Source organism: Chenopodium album, chromosome 10 (assembly GCF_948465745.1).
Source record: "Chenopodium album chromosome 10, dcCheAlbu1.1, whole genome shotgun sequence".
Taxonomy (NCBI): Eukaryota; Viridiplantae; Streptophyta; class Magnoliopsida; order Caryophyllales; family Amaranthaceae; genus Chenopodium; species Chenopodium album.
The window spans coordinates 25,192,950-25,215,855 of NC_137843.1; the positions used below are offsets into that span (position 1 = coordinate 25,192,950).

The following is a 22,906-nucleotide window of genomic DNA, read 5'->3' on the forward strand; positions in this document are numbered from 1 at the left end:
GTGCTTACCATTGTTGTTTTAGAAAGTTTGTTATCCTCTTGTGTTTTGATCATGTGCAAAAGTCCATTGTATAAGCACCTCTTTTCTTTTCAAGGTTTAAATTTTCTCTTTTCCCCTTTTATGTTTTGCCTCCTTTTAATAAAGAGTTATGGGCTAAACTTTTAGGAAACCCTTACGAAAGCATTACTCGTCCTCTAGGGCGATCTAGAGGTTTAAATGGCTTGTCAATTTTTGTTAAAATTGACCGTGATTCCTACGAAAGTGAGTTAATGTATATTCTCTTATTCTCTAGTCTTTCTCATTTCTTGCTTGCCTGATTAATGTCATCATTTTCCTTTAAGCTTGATTTTGTTCTGCTCGAGGACGAGCAAATGTTTAGCTTGGGGGAATTTGATGAGTGTCATTTATGGCACTCTTAGGCTAGGTTTTCTTTATAGTTTTATTTTCATTTTGTCCTATTTGCCGTGATTTCACATAATAATGCTTGCTTTGCGTGTTTGTGTGTAAGTTTAGAGAAATGCATGCTTTAAATGGTGTTCTTGTCATTTTGTTCATTTCTCGACTATTTCTCTCGATTCTTTGTTTCCTTGACTTGTTTTGTAGGTGTGTTGAGTTTCCCGAGGTATGATCACCAAGGAGAAAGCTCGAGCGCATTCGAGAAAGTTGATGGAGAAAAGTTCGGGATTCCGAAAACGCAACTCAAGCTAGCCTCGCGAGCTCGAGGGCCTTGGAAGTTATGCTTTGGCTTGAGGCATTCAAACGCTTGGAAGATAAAGGAGTTGCCCTTCTCACGAGCATCGCCTCGAGTGCACCAATGATAGGGATGCTCGGGAGCGCGGAGATTGATCGAGCAAGCAAAAGAGGCAAGGCCACGAGCACCGAGCAGAGGTGCGCGCGAGCTGCAAAGGGGGTGCATGCACGCAGACCCACCTGAGCGCGTACGCGACCTAGTGGTACGCGCGTACCAGACGCCCCGCCCCCTTCGCTCGTTTCTTCTATTTATACTCTTAAACTTTTCCTTTTTAGGGGGACGACTTAATTTGTACTTGACATATATTTTTCCAGAATTAGTAGAGAGAATTAGTAGAGAGAGAAGCTCAAGATTACTTGATTGTACTTGAATTTGATCTTTGATTTCAACTTGATCTTTGATTTCTTCTTCTCATCAATGAAAGTTTGTGAGATTTCTTTCCTTTGAATTTACTTCTATTGCAATTTCCTTTAATTTTTTAATGTTTAATTTAAATTTCCTTTAATTTTTGAATGTTTGATTTGAATTTCATTCATTGCTTTAGAATTTGTTGAGAGATTGAATTCCATCTTGGTTAAGCTTGAAATGAATATGTTTGTGATTCAATTTGTTTTGTTTTTCAATTTCACCATGATTAGTGAGTAGAATAGTTGCTAGGGAGAAGGGGAAGCATGCTTGATTGATGGTTTTTGCTAGTTGATGATCCTTGATTGATTGAATTGTTGCAATTAAATTGGTTGACATGGTTGTGCATGTGATTAATTAGACTAGGAGTGATCAACCTATAAGATTAATCTAGATTGCATTGCAAATTTCAATGACATGAACCCTCCATTTGAGAATTGCTTTAATTGATTGAATTTGATTGTGATTTTCCTAATTAGCCATTCATAGTGAACCCTAGCTTGGCTTATAGGAGATAGCTCTTGAATTCCTTTGATTGCAACTATTGTTTGTCCTTTGCAAAGTTTGAATTGATTGAGTGATCCTTCAATTAGCATAATCATTGAGCTTGCATGTGGAACCTATATCCCTAGTGTTTAGTATATTGAATTTCTCGATTTATCTAGCTTTCTCGATACCTTAGTTGCCAACCATATATTTCTTCAATCTTCGAAGTAGCTTGACCTAGGCTATAGCTTGCACCTACTCATTCCTTAGGGTTCGACCCTTGACTTACCATACACTCGTATTAGGTTGGTCGAGTGTTTATAAATTTTCTTTGGCTCTAGAAAAGGGTAGAAAACGACCTACTTTTCCCTACATCACTGGCATGGTAGTCATAGCCTAAAACAAAGTCATTTCCTAAAGGTGAAAAATTCAAAACATTTGCAATGGAATCGATCTTTGCATGCAAAATAGACAAGTCACAAGTAGAGAAAGAAGGTGAAGAACGGGGAATCGAGGATGTACCTCCCCGAGACACCCGGGGCAAAGAGGGAGCAAGAGGGTGAACGGGGGCATACGGATTGTGACAGAGATGGTAAAGGAGCCTTCTTGAGAGATTGGTCGATCGGCCACTTGTTTGGCCTCCAAGGAAGAGCGATAGCCTCCAGATAAGGGATGGGGCACCAATCGTCCTTGAAACTTTCCAAACAAACAAGTCTTCTTGAGAAGTACGCTCCAAAAACCTTTGATTGATCAAGGCATAGATACTAAGTAGATGGAATGGAGTTTTCTCTCGCTTATCACCAATAGGTTAAAGGGACTCAAGCATCTCCCCATATTTCTTGTTGAGAGAGAGAGCCAAGATAATGATCATTCCTCCCAATTGAATGCTTCTGGAGAGAAAGACACCATCACGAATATCGATGAAACGATCAAGGAAATGGGACGCAAAATCAAACCTTTTCTTCAAGGGGTTTGTCTGCCAACTAAAGCCAACTTAGTTCTTCCCTAGAAATGGCTCCAAGAGACTCTTTAGAGAAAAATTGCATAGGTGAGGAGACGATTAAAGTATCTCAAAGCCGGGTGGATGATGGAAGCCGACTTAGAATATTGAGGATGATAACTATCTTCAACCGATATGTGTCTCCACCAACGACGTTCCTTATAATTATGATCTCGTTGCAAAACCTCAAAAGTCGGGTAAATGTAGAGAGTACCCTCTATTGGCGAAGGAAACTTAAAGGCTTTGTTGAAGTAGGAGAGAGGAATCGAGTGGTCATTGTTGAAAACTTGAAAAGTAAGCATTTGAGTAGACACACCATCCAACTTCTCCTCATGCACTTCCAAAGATGAAAGAAACTCGAAGGTAATGCGGGCATAGGTCGGAGCATTAAGACCAATGAATTCTTCCAACCCCAAATTTCGAGCAAAGAATCTCACATCTTCGTCAATTCCTAATGATATTGTTGCCGATGCATCATAGAATCGAGTTGATAGAAGCTTCCTAGATGAAAGACGAATGAAATTATCCCAATGCTCTTGCTCGGTAAATTTAATGCCATAAGTCTCTTCGACATTAGGCGGAGGTGGCACAACCTCCCTAAAACTAAAACCCCGTGCCCTCTTGGCCCAGCGAAGAGGTGTCATCTAAACACAAGCAAACAAGAAATAGGTTCAAAATCATGAAAGAAATGATGTGAAAAGATGGTGCATATCAAGAGCAAATAAATTCAAGGCCACCATTATCATGGAAATGAGCAAATTATCACACCACAAGTGTAAAAATGCACTTGAACAATAATGCTAGCAAGAATTTATGAACTACAAATGAGCACCAAGAGCAACAACACTCCAAACAATCATCTAAAACTCATCAATATGAACATCATTACTACTAAACATCATAACAACATGTCCAACAATGATGGTATAAAAATAGTGGTTGTTCAAGCAAAATAAAGCATCACAAGTTCAATTATCCATCAATAATCATCATCAAAAAAAGTAATGAAGGTAAGAAATAAGCAATATGAAACCACCATTAATACAAGTACTAAAACAAGTCAAATCTCTCATGAAAAACCAAGGTAGAGAATTTATCAAGAAAACCAAAAGAAATGAAGAAATCATACCTTGAATTGGTGAGAAATTCTAATGAAATGGAACAAATAGCACAATCACACACTATCAATCCACAATTGCAAACTCAAAACCCCAATCAAATAATACCCAAAAATCCCAACTTTTTGAGAGAGAAAATCACAAGGAAAGTGTAAAATTGAAAAATTTAGAGTATAATCAACTAAATGAAGAGAAAAATGATGATATTATGATGATAAAATGGCAGAAAAGAAAATGATGATGCTAGAACTCAACAAGAGAAATGAAGTAAGAAAATAGAGTAAGAGAGAGAAAAGAAGATGGTGCGTTTAAAAGAAGGGGGCAGCAGGGGGGCGCGCCTGTACCATCAGGCCGCGCGCGCCCGTGCCCTCTTGGGTCTTTGGCTTCTCCGAAACCCTCTTGTGCGCAAATCGGTGGGTACAAGCTACATGCCCATGATGAACACGAGACTAGGCAGTCTCTAAACGCCTTTACGGTGGGTTCAACATGACAATTTCATGAACCCACCATTTCGAACCCACCAAGCTTCAATTCTTACTTATGCCTCCAAATACTCAAATTGAACACTTCATCCTCAAATTTGGTACCAAAATTGTTGGAGATCTTACTTCCATCCAATCAAAAACACCCTAAAACACAATTAAGAAAGAAAAATCAATTAGATCAAAAGCATCAAAAAGGAAAAAAAAATTAAAGAAAATAGAAAAGAAAGTTAGAAATTCGGGTTGGCTCCCGAGAAACGCTTGTTTAACGTCATTAGCTTGACGTTCTCCACCTTTCAAGGTGGTTCATAGAGGATCATATTATGAATGACTCCGACAAAAATTCCATCATAGTAACGCTTAAGCCTATGGCCATTGACTTTGAAAGATCTTAAGAAATCCAAAGAAGAGATTTCAATAGCACCATTGGGGAAAACCTCTTGAACCACAAAAGGACCACTCCAACGAGACATTACCTTTTCGGGAAATAATCTCATCCTTGAATTGTAAAGGATCACCTTATCACCAACATTGAACTCCATCTTCTCAATAAGCTTATCATGCACCTCTTTGGTACGAGTTTTGTACATGCTTGCAGAATCATATGCATCCAAACGAAGTTCTTCCCATTCATGGAGATCAAGCCAACGTTGCTCACCCGCGCTTGCCAAATCGAAATTGATTTTCTTAATAGCCCAATGAGTACGATGCTCAAGTTCAACCGGAAGATGACAAGACTTCCCATAAACCAAGCGGTAAGGAGTGGAGCCAATAAGAGTCTTAAAGGTCGTTCTATTGATGAGTGTCATTTATGGCACTCTTAGGCTAGGTTTTCTTTTTAGTTTTATGCTTGTTTTTAGTCTTTTATGTCGTGTTTTTACATAATAATGCTTGTTTTGCGTGTTTGTGTATAAGTTTAGAGAAATGTGTGCGTTTGATGGTTTTCTTACTATTTTATTCATTTCTCGGTTATTTTTCTCGCTTCTTCGTTTCTTTGACTTGTTTTGTAGGTATGTTGAGTTTCCCGAGGTTTAATTATCAAGGAGGAAGCTCGAGCGCATTTAAGGAAGATAATGGAGCTAAGTTCGGGAATCCAAACATGTAATTCAAGCTAGCTCCGCAAGCACAAGCTCCTTGGAAGCAATGTTTTGGTTCAAAGTGTTCAAGTGCTTAGAGAATAAAAGGGTGCCCTTCTCGTGAGCATCGCCTCGAGTGCACCGATGATAGGGATTCTCGGGAGCGCGGATATCGATCGAGCAAGCAAAGAAGGCAACCTACGAGCACCACAGCATGGGTGCGCGTGCGCAGGCCTCACTGTGCGTGCGCGCAGGCCCTGCTGTGCGCGCGCGCGACTTGGGTGGTGCACACGCACAAGGGGCCTCGATCCTCTTCGCTCGATTTTCTATTTATAGCTTTTGACTTTTCCTTTTCTAGGGAGACGACTTATTTTGTACTTGACACTTATTTTTCCAGAAAGAGAAGAGAGAGAAAGTAGAGAGAGAAGCTTAGGATTACTTGATTGTACTTCAATTTGATCTTTGATTTCAACTTGATCTTGGATTTCTTCTTCAAATCAATGAAAGTTTGTGAGATTTCTTTCCTTTGAATTTACCTTTATTGCAATTTCCTTTAATTCTTGGATGTTTGATTTAAATTTTAATCTTTGCTTTAGAAATTGTTAAATGGTTGAATTTCTTCTTGATTAAACTTAAAATGAATATGTTTGTGATTGAATTTGCTTTGTTTTTCAATTCCACCATGATTAGTGGGTAGATTAGTTGCTAGGGAGAAGGGGAAGCATGCTTGATTGATGATTTTTGCTAGTTGATGATCCTTGATTGATTAAATTGTTGCAATTAAATTGGTTGACATAGTTGTGCATGTGATTAATTAGACTAGGAGTGATCAACCTATAAGACTAATCTAGATTGCATTGCAAATTTCAATGACATGAACCCTTGATTTGAGAATTTCTTTAATTGATTAAATTTGATTGTGATTTTCCTTGTTAGCCATTCGTAGTGAACCCTAGCTTGGCTTATAGGAGATAGCTTTTGAATTCCATTAGTTGCAACTATTATTTGTCCTTTGCAATGTTTGAATCGATTGAGTGATCCATCAATTAGCATAATCATTGAGCTTGCATGTGGAACCTATATCCCTAGTGTTTAGCATATTGAATTTCTCGATTTATCTAGCTTTCTCGATATCTTAGTTACTAACCATAACTTTCTACAATCTTCGAAGTAGCTTGACCTAGGCTATAGCTTACACCTACTCATTCCTTTGGGTTTGACCCTTGACTTACCATATACTCGTATTAGTGTTTATAAATTTGTTTGGCTCTAGGAAAGGGTAGAAAACGACCTACTTTTCCCTTTGTCAAAAATGGCACCGTTGTCGGGGAAGTGATATTGGTGCTTTGTTATAGTTGTTGAGTCTATTTCATCTTTAATTGAAAATACAAAAAGATTTTTCTTTTAGGCTACACTTGTAGTCGTGCTATTAATCATTTCTTTTGAGATTGTATGCATAGAGCACGTGGTCATTCACTAGTGCCATTTGATCCGAAGATTGAGAGAACTATTGCAAAGAGCCGGAAAAGAACATTTTTAGGCTACTCAACGTCTTGACTTTGCATCCCCTCTCCTTAGGCTTTAATTCATAATTCCCTCCCCCGATATGTGACTCAACCTCTAGGTCAAAAGGACTTTCCCAAAGGTTGTAACGTAAGGGCAAAAGGGTGAGGGTAGGCTTAAAATTTAGAATTTAGTGGTATTTCTAATTAGTGAAGCAAAAGGGTGATCAAACCTTCTCCTCATAACCAAGTAATCACCAAACAAAAACAAAGTAACACCCCCAAGCTTATTCAAAGCTATATTCACAATCATATATACAAAAAGCGTAAACGCTTCTCCCGCAAGCTTTAAAGGAAGCATTGTCCTCAATGCTTAAAATAGGGAAAAAAGATTCACATCAAAATATTTTTGCATTTTCCATTTTTTACTTTTTTTTCAAATTTTTGCCAAAGCGATTGAAAAAGCTTAGCCTTTTCTCATTTTTTTCATGTTTTCGCTTTATTTATTGTCCTCACCTCTTTTAACTATGGACGGCTTTTCATTTATTCACTTACCATTATTCACAAGATATACAAAACACAAGCTTTCTTACAAACAAGAACCAATATCCAAACTCATATACCACAATCTCCAAAAACAAGATCATTTGCTTCACAAATACCAAAAATGGAACAAAAAATGAAACAAAAGGCTCAAAGTTCTAAAGATGTGGCTTAAAAAGAAGGGAAAAAGCTCAAATGGTTAGCAAGAAGGCAAATGTAAACCCAAGGACTAGAAATAATGAAAACTATCCTAGAAAAGAAAAATCACCACCCCGAAAAGATGTCTTTGTCCTCCCTAGATGGTTCGGTCTCGTGTTTGAGAATTATGAGTCAAGATTCAAGATTAGGTCCGCAATAATCAAGGATCCAAGCCGCTCATGCAAGTAAGTGTAGAAGGCTTGAAAAATAGTGAACCTCACATGAATGTAGCAAAAACTCACTATTGGTGTCAAATCGACCATAGGAAGCAACTACCAAGCATGCCGCAAACAAGTAGAATCGGGTTTCATGATCCCCCTAGTTCTTAGACATGCTACCTTAGCATACGCCATCCTAAAATCAACCAAGCATATTCTCAAACCGTGCATACCACTACCAATTAGGAAGATGTTTATTCAAAAGCAAAAGTCCGTTGGTATATAGTCCAAATCACAAGAAAGACAACAAAAAGAAAAGTAAAGCCTCAAAAACGTTATCCAAACCAAAAACAAAAATAAAAGAAAAGAGAAGAAAGGAAAAGAAAAGTAAAGAAAAGTAAAGAAAATAGGAAAATAAAGATAAAGGAATAGTAGGAAAATAAAGAAAGGAACAATAATGCAAGTAGAACGCATAATTCCCAATCGACAAACAAGTGGTCATTCGACAACAACGTTAATTTCCCCAAACACTCTAAGGTGTTACAATCATACATCCTCGAACCGTTCAACTTCTCCTAAATCTAATCCTAATCTATGCATCCAAGAAAAGTAAAGAAATAAAAGAAAGAAAATAAGAAGGATCTCACCGGGCTTCCAAGCAATGCTAATAAAAATAAGGCGAAAGATCAACCACCTTCATTGAGCTTCAAAAATCAATAGCATCATCATCGAAGCTAAGTGAGAAGAAAAATAGAAAATAGAACTATAAACAAAGAAATTGGTTAGTAACTTCAAAACAAAATAAAAGAAAGCAAAACTAAATAAAAAGAAACAACAAAGCAAAAATCAAGTTAAACTACCAAAAAAAAAAAAGAAAAAAAAAAAAGGAAAGCAAAGAAGACTAAAGGAACTATACACTAAACTTAGCAACTAATCACCTAAACTACAAGATTTGGATTGAAGGGATTTGGATTCAAGGGGGTTTGGGATATTAGGGCTTTAGATTCACAGAAATCAATACAACAACAACATCATCAAGAGAGAAAGAATAGACATGAAAAGCTCATACAACAATCAAACACCACCAAGAAGAGACCAAGGCATGCAATTATCAATCATCGAGGCAAAAGGTAAATAAGGCAATTCCCAACAGCAATTTTGGCCACCGAGACAAACCCCTAAGAAAATAAAATTTCCCCAAGCTAAACATGAATACATCTCAACATCCCATCAATACAAGGCAAACAACACATAAAATAAGGGATGGAGGAAAAATGCACAAAATAGGGGAACTAACTACCACTCGGCCCGACAATATCATTGTCATCCTTGTCATAGGAAAACCCGGATGGGGGACCATAAGGATCCCATCCCCCGGTGTAACCGGGTGGCCAACCATAGTGCCCCTTGAAGTTTTCTTTTTGCCAAGGGGCAAGGGGAGTGTATAGCTCGGGCAAAGCAAGCGGTAGCGGATGATCAGGGTGGACATAGGGGTAGTTAGGATCACCCATATAATCGCTCCTACCGGGAATACGGTAATCATAGTTACCATGCTCATCGGGGAATGAGCGAGTCTCGGTGTTAGACCCTGGGGGTCCTTGCCAATAAGGATACCCACTCTTTGAAATAGGACCAAGTTGGGGTGGAAAATATAGGTAGTTAACCGCGGGGGAGATCTCCCCACGGTTAACACTTGCATCATACAATTGTTGTTGTTGGAGAAACAAACCTTGTTGCATCTCCGAAATGCCTCTCATTTGATTATATATTGCTTCAAAATCTTGGTCGTACATGCCTTCTAAACGAATTTGCATCCCCTTCATTTGCACACTTAGAGCATCCATATCGGGGTTAGCAAATACGTATTGTTGTTGCTCTTGATGTTGTTGATGTTGTTGTGGAGCCACTTCTTTCTCCTCTTCATTTTCTTCTTCTCCTATTTCCTCATCATCATCATGGGGGAGTCGGTTACTTAGGGGCACATGCCATACATTAGGCACATCCTCACAGTGGATAGAAGTCAAGGAGGGGTTAGGGAGATAACATTAATGCTTGTTCTCCCTAAGCCAATCAAACACCTCATCATCATCATTCTTAGCCATAAATTGCACTTGGTTAAATTGTGCAATGTCGAGGTAGAGGGTGCTCGAACTACCCACCGGAGTACAAGAGGGCAAATAGTAGCCAAGGTAAAGGTTGGTCACTAGCCTCGTAACCATGCTACCATAAGGGATCTCTCCGGACTCCTTAGATTGCAACCCCTTGCAATATCTCAAAAACATGAACCCTAAGTTCAAGCGACCTCGGTTTTCCTCCCTAGTAGCCAACCATAGAATCTGGAGCTCTAATTGACTCTGTTTACCCAATTCTTGCTTTGGGATTATCGAATATCCCAAAAGCCTATGAAGAATTCGAAGACACGATTGGAAAACTTTGCTTATCGCGGCATACCGAGTAACAAAGTCGCCATCCCCCGAAATATCATCCCACCAAGAATTTTTGTCATATTCATCGAAGAAGAACTCGGGGTCAAAGACATCCGCCCCCAGATTAAGATCAAGCGCCGCAGTGAACTCGGCAAGAGAAAGATCATGGTGAATATTGAAGAGCTGAAAATGGACCCGATAGTTGCCACCTTCTACTGCCTCACACTTTACCGTAGCTAAAAACTCCAAAGTTGGCGTAAAGTAAGTACGGTAACATGTGTTCACGAAGTGTTTATGGATGAATTCTCCGTAGGGGGAGTTTCCTTTGAGGCATGCCTTGAAAATTTTGAGAAATATTTGGCTAGGTGTGAGAAGGTGAATTTGGTATTAAATTAGAAGAAGTGTCACTTCATGGTTGAGGAAGGCATAGTCCTTGGGCATAAGATTTCTCACAAAGGCATAGAGGTGGACAAAGCAAAGATTGAGGTTATTAAGAAGTTTCCTAAAGAGAAAAATCTTTTTGTATTTTTGAAATGAAATGAAATAGACTCAACAACAATAGAAAACAACTACGCCATTCCCCAGCAACGGCGCCATTTTTGACGAGAGGTAGATTCTAGGTCGTTAAAACTAAAATTCCTCCAATCAAAACTAAATTTGTAACCAAACCTACACCTAGTAATATGGCAAGTTTGGGTTGAACCACTAGGAATGGGGGGAAGTTAGCTATTGCCAAAGTCAAGCTATTTCGAAGCGTAAAAGAGGTAGTGAAGGATATCTAAGTTCAACTAAACAAACAAGGCAAACACAAAGTAAATCAATATATCAAACACTAGGGAGTTAGGATCCACATGCACTTGCAATGAACACTCACTAATCTGGTTGGAGATTGACTAATTCAAGTATTGCAAGGGAAGATAGATAATGCAATCAAAAGAGCTCAACAAACTATCTCCTAGAGGTCTAACTAACGCCAACTACGAAAGACTCTAACTAGGAACGTCACAAACCAAGCTCAATCGATAATTGTGAGCTACAAATCAATGGTCCGTATCAATGTAGACACACAATGCAATCTAACATGAAGAACAAGGTTGATCACTCCTTCCAATCCATACACATGCACAAAATCAATCAACCAATTTAGTCACAATGCTAAATCAATCAAAAACCCCCCAATTAGCTAATGATCCATCACTAATACATGCTTCACCACATCCCTAGCAAGCAAACTACTCACAATCCATTAAAGAAATCAAGAACAAAGCTATATAATTCATCAAATTCATCAATATCATTCCAATCAAATCAATTCAATCAAACAATTAATAAACTTGAATAATCAACAAAATAATTGAAATGAAAATCTAGGATTGAATTAAAGTAAAGAAGATTCTTACAAACTTGATCAAATCAAAGGAAGTGTACTTGAAATCAAACCAATTGCAACTATCATCAATCATCAACCATCAACCTTCAAGTTTCTCTCTCTACAAAATCTAAAATTTAGAGTTTCTCTCTCTAAGAAAATCAAACCCTAATTCTCTTTCTAAGCTTTCTCTCTCCTCCAACATATCTCCAAAGATACTCATCATACATCGTTGAAATGTTGCGGGAGCATTACAAAGTTCGAATGGCATTCTTCTATAAGTAAATATACCATATGGGCAAGTAAAAGTAGTCTTCTCTTGGTCATCGAGGTGGATAGGAATTTGGAAAAACCCCGAGTAACCATCAAGAAAACAATAATACTTGTGCCTTGTTAGTCTTTCTAGCATTAGATCAATGAAAGGAAGGAGAAAGTGAACTTTCTTGGTGGATGTGTTTAGACATCTATAGTCTATACACATTCGCCAACCTGTAACCGTCCTCATCGGGATAAGCTCACCTTTTTCATTCTTGACGACAGTCATGCCCCCCTTCTTTGGAACAACGTGAACGGGAGAGACCCACCTAGAGCTTGAGATGGGGAATATGATTCCCGCATCTAGAAGCTTAGTAATCTCTTTCTTCACTACCTCCCCTATTTGGGGATGTAGTTTCCGTTGTCGCTCAATAGAAGGAAGAGCGCCTTCCTCAAGGGTTATGTGGTGTGTACATAAAGCGGGGCTTATACCCTTGAGGTCATCAATGGTGTATCCCAAAGCACCTTGGTGCCTTCTCAAAACATCACATAACTCTTGAGCTTGGCTCTTGCTCAAAGATGCACTAACAATCACAGGATAAGTAGAATTTGGGCCTAAGAACTCATACCTAAGGTGTGATGGTAGAGGTTTGAGCTCTACCGTGGGAATACCTTTGCATTCTTTGGTCGAGGCCGCTTGCAAAGCTTCTTGGCTTGAGATCTTTATGCACATTTTCTCATCACTTCCTTCCAAGCTTTCATCAATGACTCTCTCAATGAAGGCCATTTCCTTGCCATGCTCACCTATTTTTTCTTTATTCAACAAAACACACTCAAGGGGATCATTAGAGCGAGCAAGTGCTCATGCATGGAATTCATAATGTCATCTAAAATTTCGATTCTCATACAATTCTCTAGTGAAGAAGAAGGGTATTGCATACTCTCATTCAAATCAAACTCAATCTCTTCTTCCCCCACCTTGAGAGAAATTTTAGCACTCTTGACATCAATCATAGCTCCCGATGTTGCAAGGAAGGGTCTACCAAGAATGATGGGGATATTGGAATCTTCGTCCATATCAAGCACAACAAAATCTACTGGGATTACGAACTTCCCTACCCTTAAGGGAACATCCTCTACCTTACCTTTTGGGATTTTAATGGACCTATCAGCTAATTATAAGGTAATGTTGGTAGGTGAAAGTTCTCCTAGCTCAAGTTTTTGATATACCGAGTATGGCATAAGACTAACACTAGCTCCTAGGTCACACAAGGCATTATCAATTTGTGTCTTGTTAATAGCACAAGGGATAGAAAAATTCCCAGGATCCCTCAACTTAGGTGGCATCTTGTTCATTATGATGGCACTACAATTTTCGGTCAAACTAACCGTTTCCGCCATATCACAAGTTCTCCTCCCACTCAAGACTTCCTTAAGGAATTTTGCATAATTTGGCATTTGGTCAATGGCATCGGTAAATGGGAGGGTAAGATGAAGTTGCCTAAGCATCTCTATGAATTTGCCAAATTGTTCATCTAATTTGTGCCTATTAAACTTTTGGGGGTATGGTATCTTAGGTTTGATAACTTCTCTCACTATCTCTTTCACTTTTTCAACTTGTTACTCATCAACTTTCTCAACCAAAGGACTCTCATCTCCCTCATTCTCAATTGGATCATTACTAGGACTCTCCTTAGCATCACTCTTCTTAGAAACTCCACTCTCAAGAATCCTACCACTCCTAGTTACAATTACATTTATAGAATTCTTAGGATCTAAACCTTGTGAAGTTAAAGAAGAGAGATTTTCAAACTCTTTCAACATACTAGCTAATTGATAAATTTGGTTCTCTAACCCCTTACTATAAGTCATCATTTCATTAATCTTCTCATTACTAAGGATTATATGAGTATTCAACACCTTGGTTTGGTTCTCAATGACATCCTCTAACCAACTCCTAGATAAAGATGGTTGATCATAGAAACTATCACTTTGGCCTTGGGTCTTTGGAGTAAATCCAAATGGGGCACCTCCTTGATTATTGTTTTAAAAATTCCCCCTACTTTGATTACTCCAATTACCCCTACCTTGATTTTGGCTATGATTTTGATTATGGTTACCATAACTTTGGTTGTGATCTCCGTATCTTTGGCCATGACTTTGACCATTATAACCATGGTTGTTATAGTTACCACGAAACCCTTGGGTTCTTTGGTTCCCATAACCACTATTTTGGTTATAATTATCATAGTTTCCGTGGTTGTGATAATTCCTATTCCCAACATACCTTTGAGCATCAAATCTAGGTCCAAAAATATTATTAGCAACATAATTCACATGTTCACTCCCATTCCCATCATATTCATCATTTCTATCACAAGAAACATTAGGGCAAAAAGAAGCATCATGATCATTCATTCTACATAAATCACAAAACCAACATTCACTAATCATACAACAAGAAGAGGGAAAAGTGTTTGGATAAGGAGGTGTACCTCTCCTCTTAATTTGGGAGGGTAGAATCGATGCTTGTGAAGTTGTACTCTCGAGCTTAACCTTGATAGATACCACCTCTTTCCCTAAATCCGAAATTCGCGTGGACAAATTGTTGATAGCATTGAGTTGATCGATCGAGCATCCCGTGGTGTTACTCTTATTTGTCGGCTCTTTCTCACCCTCTTTCCAATCCATGTAGTGTCTCACTACATCCTCAATGATATCAACAACTTCTTCCTCGGTCTTGTTCATTATTGGCCCTCCGGCTTCGGCATCAAGACTTGACCTCCCTTGAGGAATCAAACCACCATAAAAGATTTGAATGATTTGGTAAGTACGGATTCCATGGTGAGGACACTCTCTTTGATATTCCTTATAACTCTCCCATGCTTCATAGAGGCTTTCACTAGTCCTTTGCTTGAAACCTTGAATCAGAGCTCTAGCCTCCGCCGTTTTCTTTTGAGGGAAGAAACGGGAAAGAAATTCTTTAGTGACTTCATCCCAAGTTCTCAAGTAATTAGGCTTCACTTCCTTGTCTATCCACTCTTGAGCTCTTCCAATTAGGGAGAAAGGAAATATCTTGAGCCTTATGAATTCTTGCGTGACCCCGCTCACCTTAATCGTGTTGCAACATTTCTCGAACTCCTTAACATGATTGAGGGGACTTTCATTGGTTCCACCACTATATTGTCGCCTTTCAATCAAAGTTATCATTGCCGGCTTGATTTTAAAGACACTTTCCGGAATTGAAAATGGAGTAATCCCGCTCTCATACTTATATGCACCCGGAGTTCCCAACTCCTTCAATGTCACCCTTGGGACTTCTCCCATGTTCTCTTTCACACACAATCTCAAAGGAAAATGTTAGTAGCACGGCTACAAATGTAGCCTAAAGAGAAAATTCTTTTTGTATTTTTGAAATGAAATGAAATAGACTCAGCAACAATAACAAACAACTACGCCATTCCCCGGCAATGGCGCAATTTTTAACAAGAGGTGGATTCTAGGTCGTTGAAACTAAAATTCATCCAATCAAAACTAAATTTGTAACCAAACCTATACCTAGTAATAGGGCAAGTTCGGGTCGAACCACTAGGAATGGGGGGAAGTTAGCTATTGCTAAAGTTAAGCTATTTCGAAGTGTAAAAGAGGTAGTGAAAGCTATCTAAGTTTAACTAAACAAACAAAGCAAACACAAAGTAAATCAATATATCAAACACTAGGGAGTTAGGATCCACATGCACTTGCAATGAACACTCACTAATCGGGTTGGAGATTGACTAATTCGAGTATTGAAAGGGAAAATAGATAATGCAATCAAAAGAGCTCAACAAGCTATCTCCTAGAGGTCTAACTAGCGGCAACTACGAAAGACTCTAACTAGGAACGTCACAAACCAAGCTCAATCGATAATTGTGAGATACAAATCAATGGTCCGTATCAATGTAGACACACAATGCAATCTAACATGAAGAACAAGGTTGATCACTCCTTCCAATCCATACACATGCACAAAATCAATCAACCAATTTAGTCACAATGCTAAATCAATCAAAAACCCCCCAATTAGCTAATGATCCATCACTAATACATGCTTCACCACATCCCTAGCAAGAAAACTACTCACAATCCATTAAAGAAATCAAGAACAAAGGTATACAATTCATCAAATTCATCAATATCATTCCAATCAAATCCAATCAAACAAACAATCAATAAACTTGAACAATCAACAAAACAATTAAAATCAAAAGCTAGGATTGAATTAAAGTAAAGAAGATTCTTACAAACTTGATCAAATCAAAGGAAGTATACTTGAAATCAAACCAATTGCAACTATCATCAATCATCAACCATCAACCTTCAAGTTTCTCTCTCTACAAAATCTAAAATCTAGAGTTTCTCTCTCTAAGAAAATCAAACCCTAATTCTCTTTCTAAGCTTTCTCTCTCCTCCCCCTAAGAATGAAGAGAAAATTGTAAATAAAAACTAACAAAGGAGAAAGTTGTTAGTCGTCCCAAAAGAACCCGTACAGGCGCGGCCTTTACCTTGAGGATGCGTGGCCTCGAGAAAAAGGGTACGAAACAAGGGAAGCAGCAGGCGCGCCCGCGCCTGGGCACTGCACGGCCGCGCCACTAAGCCGCGCGCCCGCGCCTGGGAGCAGGACAGCTCTCTTCTCCTTCATCTTGATGCTCCTCGTGCGCTTTACTTGGTGTGCTTAATGAACACGGAGCATGGCAGATCCTAAAACACCATGATAGTGGGTTCAGCATCAGAATTGGTGCCCCCACGGCTTGAATGCACGACCTAAAGAAGCATGGAACTTGCACATCTCCAATCTTGGGCTTCAAATAGAAGACACTAAGCATCCTAATCAATGCAAAACTCGGGAAGAGACCTCGGGAATGAACTTCTCCTGAAATAAAAGAAAATAAACAAATAAAGGGGAAAAAGGCGAAATAAACCAAGAAGTGCATGAAAATGGAAAATCTACTAAGGAAAATGCAAACTAAAGAAATAAAGAGCAAAATTAAGGAAAAGGGAATAAAAAAGGCTACAAAAGAGAATGAAAATCACTCTAAAAGGGATCAAATGAGTGCCATAAATGACACTCATCAATGAGCTACTATTCTTACTACTGTCTATAATAGGGTGTTCGAATGAGGAACGTTGGAATATAATGCTTGGATGAGAGACTTGGAGTACTACAAATGTTAAAAGATTTGGAAATGTAGTGCTAACTACTCCCCCTCTTTTCTTTTCTTTTTATTTTTTTGGTAGAATTCTATTCCCCCTTTTTTGGTTGAAAAAATGAAAAAAAAAAAATTAAAAAAAATGCATACTTTTCATCAAAATTTAGATTAAGAGACTAGCTAAATACCATTGACAACAATTCAGTGGATTTCTAGCATAAGCAGAGTATGGAAGCGTAATATAGTACGACCTTATGGAACTTGTAAACAAAATATTTCCTGAACTTTTCATTTATTCGCGTTTTTGCATCCAGCTGTAAACCAAATTCTCTATTGTAATCTCTTGCTTCTTCTAACACAATAATTTATGTATGACATCAGTCATCTTCAACTTTATTCTTTTCTGTTTCGCTGCTATTAATCCCTTCCCCCCTTCCATTTGGAATCACATTCTGTTCCCTGTATGAGTTACCTTGCTTCTTCGTGTTTTGAGCACATTGTAGAAATTGTCGTATAAGATTGTCTTTACATAGGGTATCAGAATTACATGAGGACCGCCTTTACATTTTACAGTTGTCATTGAGCCCTGCAATCGTTACTGCACGCTTCAGGAATAAATAATGTATTTGACTTTAGTAACCTTGATGGAGTAAAGTCAAGAAGTGTAGTGCAAGGAGATAGCATAACATCTGTAAAGTGAACTTAGATTTTGACAGCAGAGGCAGTAGAGGTTCTTATAACCGAGCTTTTTTATTCTTCAAGAAGTTGTATGTTTTTGCTAAGCTTATTATCGAGGTTTTAAAGATGCCCTGCATGATCACATGTCAAATGGTTTATATTGCAGTCCAATATGTGGACAGTTGATGAGCTCTTCCGTTAATTTTCGGGAAGGGCCGCAGCCGCAATAATGCAGTACAACCTGTGGACAGTTGTTGAATATATTGGCCGCTGAGGTTAAGAGACTGTAGATTGTGGAGAATAATATTTTTAGCTTATTTTAGTTTCTTTCCTATGTTTCATGTTAAGCTTGACTTAAGAACCTTGTAATATAATAAAGGAGAAAGGAAGACACTTGCGAATGACTCAATTTGATCCCAATCGTGATTATCTTATTTACTTTTGAGTTAGTCTTATTTACTTTTAAGTTAATTGTAGTTACTTTTGAGTTGATGGAAGTGACTGAGTTTGGTATATACTTGTGTGCATGGAGTTGATGGTAGTAGCTACGTGGGGAGTTAATGTGGGGTAAATGGACCTAGTTTTTGTTGGCATTATAACTAGAAATATTTCAAATCCAAGCAATGGACTGATAACACATAAATTTTCCTATAAGGTGTGCTATTTTGCCAAAGTTTTGTCCTTTGTCAGCTTTCTAGTATTTCATTATAATGTAATTTGGTTATTTGATGTTCTCTTTGCTTTCTGACTTCTAACAGGAGCTCATATTGGACTAGAGCCTACTACAGATCATTTTGTTGTTGTCATGGTATTCTCCAGCTTGCATTATATTTTTTGTTGTGTGATCCTGCTGATCAAAAGCAAAGTCTGTTTCATTCTTCTCCCTTTTGGTTTTTTTAAGTCTTGTCATATGTTCAGTCTGGACCTTAATGCATTTTGTGCATTCCATTACAGTATTGCTGCATTATGTAATGATATTTTAGTCAGTTTTATCTCTAATAATTTTGATACTTTGTGTATATTCAAGTTGAGTGTCTTAAGTATCCAGGCTTTTGTATAGCACGACAAAGGAAGGAGTGTGAGGGTTGCCGTAGCTGCTAGCCCTGCCAAGGTTGCTTCTATAGCTGCCAGGCCCTGCCTAGGCTGCTGTTGCCCCTGCCATGGCTTGTTGCTGCCTTGCCATGGCTTGTTGTTGCTATGCCATTTCTGCTCTACTGCCTGTTGTTGCTATGCTACTTCTGCTCTGCTGCTGTACATGTTACTCGGGAGTTCTTAGAGTAGAGCAAAACGGGAAGCTGCTGTGAGCAAGAGTGCAGCCTGTGCACCTAAGAAGCCTGTGATGAGGAGCAGCAGAAGCAATATTATTTATTTACTTTAATGATGTTTTAATTTACTTTTTAGTCTTTTTTATTTACTTTTGAGGTATATTGATTTACTTTTACTTCCAATGTATAATATATACTAGCCTACTAGCTCAATAGCAGAGCATTGTGCAAGTGCACAAAAGATGGGGGATCGAATCCCACGTAGGTTTACGTGAGAAATCTGAAGATTAGAATTCGTAATGTTTTATTAGATTTCTTCTTTTTTTTGTTTACTTTTTATATAGTTTTATTTACTTTTAATTTGAAAACCTCTACATCATATTGAACCAATATATTTGTTTCTTATAATTTGACTCATCTTGTAAGGATATGAAAGTCAATGACTCGGAGTTTTTGTGCTATAATAAAGTTTCCATAGTCGTTTTGCATTTCATGATAATTTATTATTCATATACTTTAGAGTTAATTTGATTTACTTCAATGATACCCTGATTTACTTTTTAGCATTATTCATTTAGTTTACAATATTTATGATTTACTTTTGAAATATATTAATTTACTTTTCTTTAGTTTTTCTACTTACTTTTGAGAGATTTTGATTTACTTTTGAGGTATTTTGAGAGCATTGAAAGTAGCCATCTGCACTTCGAACATGACTTTAATCCAGTCAGGGATCGTAGAGTGGTCCATATGACCAATGGCCAATGTGATTCCAAGCTTAGCAAGACGATGTGCCATGAGGTTATCCATGATATACTTTGTTTACTTTTGAATAATTTTTTTTTACTTTTAATTAATTTTTCCTTATATCGAATGCTTTAATGTACACTAGTCTACTAGCTCAATAGGTAGAGCATTATGCAAGTGCACAAAAGATGTGGGTTCGAATCCCACGTAAGTTCTACTTACACTTCGAACAATTGGATAATATAACTTATTTTTATATTTAATTTTGAGTTTTTCTAATTTACTTTTGAGTAAATATTATTTACTTTAATGTTGATATTATTCACTTGTATTTACTTTTTTGATATTTTGATATTTTGATTTACTTTAATGTTGATATTATCACTAATTACAGCACCCAAGCCAACCCCCTACCTTCGAAAATTGCCACATCTGATTTGACACACGAACTCTACAAGAGCTTCCAGCAGGTGCCTACTAAAACTCCTCTCTACACGTCCCAAAATATCTATCAATGTAGTTTTAATAACCCCACACACCAGCTTTCAAATCTCTGATTCTACACTCCCTCAGATTTCAATTGCTCATGTATTATAAATCATAGTTTAGCTTTTTTGATTAACTATAAAATATAATTGGTTTACTTTAACTTGGTTTCTATCTACATTTGAAATTGATAATATAATTGGATTTATTGGGGCATTTTGTTAAACAAACAGTAAAAAAATATACATATTAGTTCACTTAGCTTGCAACCTCAATGCATTATGGTATCTATTTCTACTTCTAATTTTAAATCTATACCACAACCTACTGTCCAGGTGAGGCTAATATGGAACTACTGCATATAAAAACAATAATTAACATTATTCAAATATGCAAATTTTTATAAGATTTAAAACGAAATTTGTTTCCAACATCAATTTGTATTAGCCCAAAGTTTAGCTGGAAACTTCTCAGCATAAGCATCTATTATAATTAGTAGAAAAAATACACAAATAAATTTAATTTGTAGCGATTAAATGAATTTAAACCTATGTAGAAATTGAACCTACACCTGGAGGTGACAAAGAAAGCACGAAATAACTAAATATAAAACTGATGACAAAATGTCGAGTGAAGGTGACAGTTGAAGAAAAAGTTTGGCGAGGAACAGCAGCAAAGAAGCCTTGATCAAGCAGCTTCAAGATCTTGAATTTTAGCAGTGTATGTGTCAAACATCTCATTAGGAGGACAGAGATGCAACATTCTTACCTGAGGTTGACATCTTCCAAGAGAAGCTAGTTGATGAGCCAAATGGTTGACTGCAAGAGAAGATGAGCAACGTCCCTGATAATGTTTCCCATGTCATGGTCAAATAGGAATTTGGGTTATTGAGCATTTCCCTTAGAGCATCAGCACTTCCACGTTCCTACCACCACAGGATTTCAATGAAACCAAATATGCTCTTGCTAATGGCCAATATATATCAGTGCTACACCCATAGATTTTCTAATCTGATAAGAGCAAACACAACCTACATTTGTGACTGCTCATATTCTAATCATAGGTTTAGTTTTTTTATTTACTTTATAATTTAATTAGTTTACTTTTATTTGGTTTCTATCTACTTTTGAAATTGACAAAATAATACTCATAGGAGACATTACTAAAATAAGCACAGTGTGTAAGCAGCAAGTAATATAAGATTTAGCTTTATAACTTCTTTAGATGGTAAAATTGTACAAGGTTGTTCAATCTCTCTTACAAAGCCACAACGTCACATTGATTTGAATGACTGCTTAAGTTTTTGTGAAATATGCAAGGGCTAGATTACAATGAATTTCTAAATCAATAGGTCAACAATTAAGATTAAGAACAAAGAAATGAGCAGCTTTATATCAACCAATGATCAAGAATAGGCAGAAAAGTGACGAGCTCTGCAATAGATTACTACCTGGTTGTGAATGTAAACTCCAACGTTCTCCAAGTTTGAAGCATTACCAATACATCATCAAGTGTAACTTCAGTCTTGAAACCAAGTTTTGTCAATATACTTAAACACTTTTAACCTGTTTCAAAAAAATTATACATCTGAGAAATATTCAACTCATCTTACAGCATGCAAATAATTACCAATGTTACACAAACAAAAGAACCCTCTCCTTTCCGGTTTACCATAATATTGAGTACTAGCTAATTGTGGTTAGAGTAGAAGCTCAAAATTTATGCAAAATTATAAGCTAAAAACTAACCTTCAAAAAATCATAAAACTCAATTGTCATAAAATTACCATGAGAATTTACTCGATTCACATAGTTTTGTTCACAAACTCACCAACATTCACATAAATTTCAATGTAGATGTTTTACGATCAAGGTATTTTAGGAATTCTAGCAACAAAATCAATCACCATAATCATTCACAATTTAACCTCAAAAATTATATATAAGAATTCGATTTTCACAATTAAGAACCCTAAAATGACTATACAAAATATAAAATTAACGATAAACAAGGATAGTTAAATTAAAATCGGTGATAAACAAAAAAAAAACAAAAAAAACCTTACATCATAAACTACTTCAATGGAATCTAGAAAGCCTAGAAGTCGCTTCAATAGAGTAGTGAAAGCTCAAAAGTTGCTTCAATGGAGAAGAGAAAGCTCGAAGCCCGCTTTAATGGAGAATTCAGAGGCTTGTTGTAATGGAGGAGAGAGAAAGTGCGCATGAGTTTTGGGAAATGAACTGAATATGCGTGAGTCAATCTGGACCGTTAGATCGCGCGCCTCTTCTCTTAGATATGACGGTCCTAATTAGTTCCTAGTTCCTATTATAGGATTGGTTCTCATTATAACCTGCTCTTATATATATATGTATGTATATATATATATGTATATATGTATACATATATATGTATATATATATAATCGAAAAAAACTTATCTCAAAATTCTAAACAACAATTTCTTAGAAAAAATATTCAAACCAAGTTCAACCCAAATATAAATCAAGAATAATTTGGAAACAAATTTGAATAAAAAAAATAAAATTAAAAAATTAAAAAAAACCTTTACGAAAATCAATTTATAAAAATTTAAATATTACGTAATAATTGTTTTTAAAAAAATTCTATAAACATTGAAAAGGAAAAAAAACAAAAAAAAAACTAAACTGAACGGAGTACATATTTTAATAAAAATTGAAACAAAGGTATTTAGGACAATAAATTTAAATAATAACTAAACCTACATCCACCAAATTTAGAAGTCAAAAACAAA

At 37.0% G+C, this 22,906-nt stretch overlaps 1 protein-coding gene and 1 non-coding gene across 2 annotated transcripts; one reads left to right on the forward strand and one right to left on the reverse strand.

Annotated features, from left to right (window-relative positions):
* Positions 1 to 4,538: 4,538 nt before the first annotated feature.
* Positions 4,539 to 5,051, reverse strand: LOC145565084 (uncharacterized). Its single transcript, XM_081625185.1, has one exon. It carries the CDS (start codon positions 5,049 to 5,051, stop codon positions 4,539 to 4,541), a length of 513 nt encoding a protein of 170 aa, XP_081481311.1.
* Positions 5,052 to 14,605: 9,554 nt separating this feature from the next.
* Positions 14,606 to 14,711, forward strand: LOC145565987 (small nucleolar RNA R71). Its single transcript, XR_014095334.1, has one exon. It is a non-coding gene; the product is annotated as a small nucleolar RNA R71 (small nucleolar RNA).
* Positions 14,712 to 22,906: the final 8,195 nt, after the last annotated feature.

Excerpts from the sequence above, each read along its gene's own strand:
- LOC145565084 (XM_081625185.1), bottom strand. The coding sequence starts at position 5,051 with ATGACACTCATCAATAGAACGACCTTTAAGACTCTTATTGGCTCCACT.